Consider the following 8804-nt stretch of genomic DNA (forward strand, 5'->3'; position numbering starts at 1 on the left):
AATCAGATTACAGTAATTTGTTACAAGTAACGCGTTACTGCCCATCTCTGGTCCTAATGATCCATAAGTGTCCAGAAGCTATCGCAGGTAAGCTCATACGGAAAAAAGGGAAAAATCAGCATAAAAATCAATAAAAAATCAATAAAAGAAGCAAAGCATTTAAAGAGCAAAGAGATGAAGCGTCCACACTCACAAAAGGGGGAGGAGTTATTCGTGTAGATTTTGTAGACTTTGTTACAAGCAGAAAGCACCCTCAGAAAGGTCGCGGAAAATGCTCAACTGCCATTACTTTAGCCTGTACCAGAGCGACACACCCTTGCCCAACCACTCGACCCAGGTAAGTCACAGTTGCCCTGTCAAACGATAAACGGTGCCCTAACTCTCTGCATATGAGAAACCCAAGAATCACTGTAGACCACCAAGTTTTTATATTCCTCAAGCCGAATGGTTTCCAAAGTGAAAGTAATGACACAAATGTTACTAGACCTGTTTGGTGTTTTTCTTTTTTGCTTCTTGGCAATGTTTCCCCCAAAACAAAATTGTTTCAGGGAAGTACAACAGAAAGTAAAGAATATTGTTTTAAAATGCAAACCCTTGCAAACACAGAGAAGTTGAGATGCGTGAATTTAAAGTGATTAACAGAAAGTGGCTGTGATAAGAATCAGGAGAGGTTGATTGCAGCACAATATTGTATGTATTACTCATATCTTTAGCAGTGATTCTGATTGATTGTTGCAATCATGTGAAAACCTAGGGTGTGCTATTATTCCCTGGAATTACAAAAAAGCACCCAAACATTTGCAGAGGATAAGGATAATTTAAAAAAAAATAGTTTATTCACCCCTTGCTCAAGCAAAACTTCATCACCAGCTCTCTGACTTTTTCTTGGAAAGCTAATGCGACAGTGAAAGGGTGGAGCACTGGGTGGAGCTGAGAATAATCTTCAGGTACTTAAATGTAATTATACTACAACAGAGGTGCAGTTAACAATGGCTCTCCATCAGTTTTTGTGCTGTATTGCTGTGATGACTATTCTCTCATGGAGAGGTGAGAAACAAAGTTTTATTTTTTAGTTTTCCAAGGTTGAAGAAGTATTTGATGAAGTGGAGGTATAATAAAATACTGGTAAAACTACTGGAAATTAATGGATTAATGGCTGGTATCGTGTATTGTTATATATATTATAATGTTGTTATATATTTTTGATATTTTATACATTCCTGATAGTAATGATACAGTTTTTGGACTGGACACTGTGAAAGGGTAGACTTAGCAATGATTTCATAAATGCATCATTTTATAATGTATTTTAGGTAAATTATTTGGTTCCTTCAAATCTCTAGAAATCCAAGTTTCTTCATTTTTACTCAGTTCAGTAAATCTCTTATTTGCTTTTTTTTTAAGTGGATAATTCTCAGAGTACAGACATTTCACATTAGGTAATTTTTCATTTACCCTTTTCCCTTTTAAACTATATTTACTATTTAATTAATAATTGTTTAATTAACCGTTAGCCGTCAGAACTGTCAGAAAATAAATACGACTGAATTAATATTTAATATATATATTTAATATTAAATTGTAGGAGTTTTAACAAAAATCAACTAAACTGATCAACTAATCAACGCCACCTGAAACAATCCTTAAGACCGGGTTGAAATGTAAATGTTAATTCTCATCACGTGGAGTCTTTCCACCTAAAACTAAATAAATAAATACTGCAGGTACATGTATCAGTTGTTGGATTTGGAGTGTCCCTCTCACAGCACAAAATTTTTGAACCAGAGTGTTAAAACAAATTGCAAAGGTACTGCTATGACTCTTAAATTATTTGGAAAGTGTAAATGCAGAGAATTATCATTAGTTTTAAGCACAGTGCCAGAACTTCCTGGTTAACCCCTACAGCAGCTTTTTACTGCTTGCTTTGCCTGTTTATCTACAGTAGATACAAGGGTATTACCAAAGCTTTCCCTCTCCTCCACTACAGTCGCATTTCAGTGAGGCCTAAAGATTTATATAGCAGAGGCTAATGTATTTCTTGTATATTTCAATATAGCAATATGCTGAAGCACGCACATTGTTGTTGCTGTCATGGTGCTCTCTGTCTGATTTGCATTTTTTGTATCACATCTAAAATAATCTCTTCTCTGACATGACCAACCAACAATCAATTTGCTTTTAAATTCTATTTTTATTTTTGAATTAGAAAAACCTTGCAGTGCAAATCAGTCAGTGCAGAGCCAGCAATAGGTGATGAATCCACCAAGTATCTGTCATGGTCCTGCCAGGAATGAGCATTGTTGGTCAAGTTACTTGAAAAACAAAATCAGTAACTAATAACTGATAATAACTAATTACTGATTTTAATCTTTATGCACATTGCATCAAGCAAAAATTAGATTACATGCAACGGTCTTGGACTTGAAGAAATTTGTCTATCATTTAAACCTACTTCCTGCGTATTCCAGCATATGAAATAAAATCTTTTTTTTTTGTTTACACTCACTCTTTCAAACAGATGCAAGTAAAACACAGCAGAAAATAAATAAAATCAAAGGCTCGGCAGCACTATGTCCTGTTGCTCTAAATCTATTTTCACGTGTTTAGCAGGAGTGGAGGTTTGCCCTGGTGCAGGTGTGCCGCAGCGGTCATGTCAGTGAGGAGATCTGGGGGTTTCTCTGTGAATTTCACATTCCTGTGGCAGTGTGCTAGGTACTTGCTCAGAGTTGAAGTTTAGGGGGGTTTGTCGCTGTTACGGCTGTCTCAGTGGATTTTTAATAAACTCAGCCGTCTGCTCGTTGCTATCTAAAGTAAAACAGGACACTGCCGTAGATTCTCATCTCTGTTTAATCAGTTTTCTGTTTGACGTTTATTCATTTATGTGAAAACCCCAGGAACCCACCTGAGGGATTAATAACGCTTGATTTAATCTAATCTAATCAAATAACTATAATCTCAGCCCAACCAATTTACTCAGGAACAAATAGAACACTGAAGAAAGCCAAACAGTAACATTTTTAAGTTATCTAAGTGACTTATATATCATGTTTAACCTGAGTAGCGGGGGTCTGAAAACGATGAGCCGGAGTCTGCTGCTCTCCCCGGCTCTTGTGACCCTTGAACCCCCGACTAGTTATCGATTTGGTGGGTAACAGACATCTCCGAAAACATCAGAGGACTTTTGCAAATATGCAATGTTTTGATAAACCGAGCAGATATTTGAAGTTTACACAGCTACATTCTTGCCTGAAAATATGTTAAAAGTTCATTTTGTGACACAGAAAGAATAATAAGAGTAATATTAAAACTAAGTAGCTTCCGCTATTGTTGGAAACTGGAATTGGCTGGGATATAGTGGGCCACGAAGGATACACCCGACCCATCCTTCAAATCTGGGGAAAAGGAGGACGCATTTGTCGGCCGCATTCAGAGTAGTCTACGAATTGGGACACCCTTCGTCACATTGCTGTGATGTAATCAGTCTACAAATGCAGCCTCAGGAGGATGCGGCCTAGGTTTTGGGACACAGCCATATTATCCATTGCACACGTCTGTTGCCACGAACATCTCACTCGCTTACGTCATTGTCATGAGACACTCTCGTAAACAAAATCACGGTTAGTAACGCAGTAATGCAGCGTGCTTATGGAAATGAGGCGGCCATCTGGCTGTATCTGTAACTTTTTTTCAGTTGCAAGAAATTAGTGAAACTAGTTTGACGTATTTCCCTTTTCACAGACGAAAATAATCACCAATCACCAGTTAAACAAAACAATCTGTTTTGTTTAATATATTTAAATATATATATTTATCTTCTTGTTTTTTAGGTTGTCATTCACAGCAGCCTGGTAAGTAGATGAAACAATTTTACAAGATTTTCAAGAAACTGGAGAAAATGCAAACTTTTATCACTACTTGTTTCAGGGATGAGGAAAATATGTTGACTCACATTTATTTTTAAAAATATCTCTCTAAAGCAATGAGTGAGTTCTGTACAGTAAACTTTTCATTTAAAGCAGTGGAGTGGCAAAACCCATAACCCATCTATATATACCACAGTTTAATTTCACATTAACAACTGTAAGATGTAGGGAGTAAGGACCTTTCAAAGCTCAAATGTAGTCAGCATATAGCTAGATAAGTTAGTATCTTTAGATCAGACCTATTCTGTCAGAGATGATTAACATTATCTGTCACCTCTGAGTGGTTTTAATGTTGTGGCTAATCAGTGCAGTCACTGTTTAAATGTCATCTCTCTTCTTCTGTCAGCCTGTGGCAGAGCTGTTAAAAACAGCAGAATCATAGAAGGTCAAGATGCAACACCAGGAAGTTGGCCTTGGCATGCCATTGTAGTAACTTATGGACCTTATGGATATGATCAGTGTGGAGGTTCACTAATCACCAACCAGTGGGTCCTGACATCTGCTCAGTGCTTACCATCGTGAGTCACGGTTGAACCTTTTGAAAGTTTACATTTTTGTTGTTGTACAATTTTGATGATAGCTATTAGTAAGTGTGAAGTGTAGTGCAAAACGCTTACTGTTTACAATTAGCTTGGCATTTCTTTACAGCCAGATTTTCTTTTCCTTTTAAACTTCTTTACTGAAAACAGTCTAAAGGTTTTTAAAGTGTTTTGCTACATAATACTAAGGCTGTGTACGCTGAGGGTGTAGCTATAGCAAGTAAGAGACCCTGGTGAGAGTTATTATAGCATGAGCATGTAGAGTGTGCTGTGATCAGATCAGTCAAACAATATGCAGAAGCAGTTTGTCTCTGTGAGATCAGATCTGAGGCAGGTGTAACAGCAAGATCCCAGTCTAACATGGTGAATGAAAACTGACATTTCTGATTATTTATATATTAAACATCTTTAGAAAACTGTTGTTGTGATTTAAAGAAAATTGCATTTAACTGAAGATTCCATTTATCATCTATAACAAATTTTTTTCCTGTCTGTGTCAAGTTCAAGTTACAACACTGTGGTTCATCTGGGACGCTTCAACCAGTCAGGTTCAAATCCAAATGAGCAGACTCAGAAAGTGGAAAACATAGTCTGCTATTCTCAACGTCCCAATTACGACTACTACTACTACTACTGGCCATACAATAATGACATTTGTCTTCTGAAGCTGTCGGCTCCTGTGATTTTCACAGACTACGTCCAGCCGATATGCTTATCATCAACAAACAGCACTTTCTACAATGGGACCAGCAGCTGGGTCACCGGTTTTGGTTATGATAATTGTGAGTTACAAAATACTTATTTATCTGACGATGGATTTGTTAAAAAACTTGTACCTTTTTCTCTCTGATTAGATTATCCATTTCCCAACATCCTGCAAGAAGTTAATGTACCCATATTGGGAAACAATGAGTGCAGCTGTTACTTGGGAGACTACAACTACTGGATTCCCACGATTACAGAGAACGTTACCTGCACTGGGCCCAAACTTGGATGGAAGGGTCCATGTAAAGTAATGGATTACTTCTAGTTACACTTTGGGGGAGGATGGGGGTTTGGTTCTGTGTCAGGGATCAACATTGTATAAACTAATAATGTCTAGTTCCATTATTTATAATAAGAAATATATATTTTTTAATATCGCAGATCAAAATTGCCAATGTAGTTAAGTGAAAGTTAACTTCAGTGCCAATTTAACTCCTGGCGTGAACTTTTTTTCAGTTTTCCACTTGAGCCACTGTCAGTTGGGAGTTCGCCTTGTAATCAGAAGGTTGCCGGTTCGAGCCCCGGCTCGGACAGTCTCGGTCGTTGTGTCCTTGGGCAAGACACTTCACCTACCGCCTACTGGTGTTGGCCAGAAGGGCCGATGGCGCGATATGGCAGCCTCGCTTCTGTCAGTCTGCCCCAGGGCAGCTGTGGCTACAACTGTAGCTGCCTCCACCAGTGTGTGAATGGGTGGATGACTGGGTGTGTAAAGCGCTTTGGGGTCCCTAGGGGGGACTAGTAAAAGTGCTATACAAATACAGGCCATTTACCATCAAATGGTGTGCTAAACTGAATGTGTGCCATGTTATTGGCTAATGCTAACAAACATGCTTTTGAACGGTCCATCCATACACCACATAACTGGGTCACAGACTAATGCTTCAGCAGGATAGATATTACTGAGACAGATCCTCTTCTGAAAGTTATTGACCTGTCTTCACAATTTTTCTTTTCACAGGGAGATGAAGGGGAACCACTCATGATGAAGGCAGGATCAGTTTGGGTCCAGATTGGAATTACTAGTTATAGTAACTGTGGGGGACCTTCAATTTACACCCGTGTGTCCCAATACCAGAAATGGATCAGTGACACCGTCACAGGGACACCACCAGGTTTTGTTACCTTCTCCTTCCCAGGAGCTGACAGCGACTCAAACTTCACCTGCCCGACATCACCACCTACAACCATCCCTGCACCTTTTAACACCACTGTCTCTACCCCTTTAAACACCACTGTCTCTACCCCTTTAAACACCACTGTCTCTACCCCTTTAAACACCACTGTCTCTACCCCTTTAAACACCACTGTCTCTACCCCTTTTAACACCGCTGTCTCTACCCCTTTTAACACCACTGTCTCTACCCCTTTAAACACCACTGTCTCTACCCCTTTTAACACCACTGTCTCTACCCCTTTAAACACCACTGTCTCTACCCCTTTAAACACCACTGTCTCTACCCCTTTAAACACCACTGTCTCTACCCCTTTAAACACCACTGTCTCTACCCCTTTTAACACCGCTGTCTCTACCCCTTTAAACACCACTGTCTCTACCCCTTTAAACACCACTGTCTCTACCCCTTTAAACACCGCTGTCTCTACCCCTTTAAACACCGCTGTCTCTACCCCTTTAAACACCACTGTCTCTACCCCTTTAAACACCACTGTCTCTACCCCTTTAAACACCACTGTCTCTACCCCTTTAAACACCACTGTCTCTACCCCTTTAAACACCGCTGTCTCTACCCCTTTAAACACCACTGTCTCTACCCCTTTAAACACCACTGTCTCTACCCCTTTTAACACCGCTGTCTCTACCCCTTTAAACACCACTGTCTCTACCCCTTTAAACACCACTGTCTCTACCCCTTTTAACACCGCTGTCTCTACCCCTTTAAACACCACTGTCTCTACCCCTTTTAACACCACTGTCTCTACCCCTTTAAACACCACTGTCTCTACCCCTTTAAACACCACTGTCTCTACCCCTTTAAACACCACTGTCTCTACCCCTTTAAACACCGCTGTCTCTACCCCTTTAAACACCACTGTCTCTACCCCTTTAAACACCACTGTCTCTACCCCTTTAAACACCACTGTCTCTACCCCTTTAAACACCGCTGTCTCTACCCCTTTAAACACCGCTGTCATTCCAACTACACGTAACAAGGTTGAAAATCTGACCCACTTCACTCACTTTACCTCTCTCTGTGTTCTTGTTGTGTTGCTCCATCTGTTTGGTGGAAGTGGAATGTAATTCAGCACATTTACTCATATCGTGTACATAAATACAAGCTTGAAATACTATTACTTTACCCGAGTACTCAAGTTTCATAAAATTTTACAACTCTGACTAACTTTAAAAGTGCATTTTTTCTAAAAGACATGAACAGTTAAAAAACAAAAGTATGATGCTTTCTTCTACATTAAATGATTAATAGATAGAAACTAAATGAAACAGAAAAAAGTTGTTTTTGTCTTTCCAGTTTCCTAAATATAGTGATTTGCTATCATTTCTTTCAACCAATTTGTTTACTTAATTTCTAATCATTTTTAAATTTTGACTACATTTTGGACAAACTGAGGACTAAGAAAGTGGTTGCTAAGTTTTTTGTTAACAAATCAAATGCTTTTAAATAATTCTGGAAAGTGAACTGATTTTTTTTTTTTAAGTTGTCAGACACATACAATCTGATGAAAATCTTCTCAAATCTTGTTGTGTTGAGGGATTTGTGGTATCCAAATATTTTTCGTTATTAAAACGTATCATTTTAAAGAAGCTTTGATTGTCATGTATTATTTTGTTTAAAATTTATACACTTGAAGACAACAGGAACAAACTCTCACAAACCATAAACTTATAAAGTTGCAGACAAATCAGTGCACACATTGTATGTTTGTGTATCATATCATAAGCATTTGTAATGACCCTTATTCGCAATCTGTAGTCATACATCAGTCTGCTTCCCTGGTGTTTGTGGCTAATCTAAGTTTTACATCACTTCCACTTTCCCACCCTGTCAAGCTGATTGTGACATCACTGGTCTAGTCCAATCATGTTTCTGCTGGCCTTCACAGGTCAATCAGCCTTCACTCTATGTACACACTGCGCATCTATCATTCTTCCTTGCAGACAACTTTGTACAACCCACCTCCTCCCCATCACCGCCTCTCCTTCATTACTCAGGTTTCATTCAAGCCTCCATCTCCACCACCAGCATCTAGACTCCAGGGGGCCCTACCCTAATCCCTATCACCACTGGGATTCTGTTCTGCTTTGAATGGCCCTCAGAGTCTAAGCACCAAATACCTCAAATTGAATTCTGAACATGAATGAATCATCATCCTTACTGAAATTTTTCTCCATACTCTGCTCTCCTGCTTAGGCCTGAAATCTGTTTTGCTGCTGTGCTCTGGATTTCACTTAGTCATGGTCCTCAAATCTTTCTGTGCGTTTCCACCATTTCTCACTCTCACCTCTTTGATTTACTTCTCTCCCTCAAAGGCTACATCTACACTAATCTGGATAAATTTGAAAACTATATATATAGTGTGGACGTTTAAAAACACTCCACGT

At 39.0% G+C, this 8804-nt stretch overlaps 1 protein-coding gene across 1 annotated transcript; it reads left to right on the forward strand.

The window, feature by feature from the left end:
- Positions 1-989: 989 nt before the first annotated feature.
- LOC101464879 (chymotrypsinogen A-like) lies at positions 990-8474 on the forward strand. The gene is made up of 7 exons (XM_076882177.1): positions 990-1047; positions 3828-3848; positions 4270-4441; positions 4964-5244; positions 5317-5474; positions 6186-6653; positions 8361-8474. The coding sequence occupies exons 1-7, from the start codon at positions 990-992 to the stop codon at positions 8472-8474; spliced, it is 1272 nt and encodes a 423-aa protein (XP_076738292.1).
- Positions 8475-8804: the final 330 nt, after the last annotated feature.

Source organism: Maylandia zebra, linkage group LG3, assembly GCF_041146795.1.
Source record: "Maylandia zebra isolate NMK-2024a linkage group LG3, Mzebra_GT3a, whole genome shotgun sequence".
NCBI classification, from domain to species: domain Eukaryota; kingdom Metazoa; phylum Chordata; class Actinopteri; order Cichliformes; family Cichlidae; genus Maylandia; species Maylandia zebra.

Bases quoted from the DNA above. Each gene is read 5' to 3' on its own strand.
- LOC101464879 (XM_076882177.1), top strand. From the start codon at position 990: ATGGCTCTCCATCAGTTTTTGTGCTGTATTGCTGTGATGACTATTCTC. The intron at 4,442-4,963 runs GTGAGTCACGGT...GTCTGTGTCAAG, and splicing joins TCTGCTCAGTGCTTACCATC to TTCAAGTTACAACACTGTGG. The intron at 6,654-8,360 runs GTCTCTACCCCT...TCTTCCTTGCAG, and splicing joins CTACCCCTTTAAACACCACT to ACAACTTTGTACAACCCACC.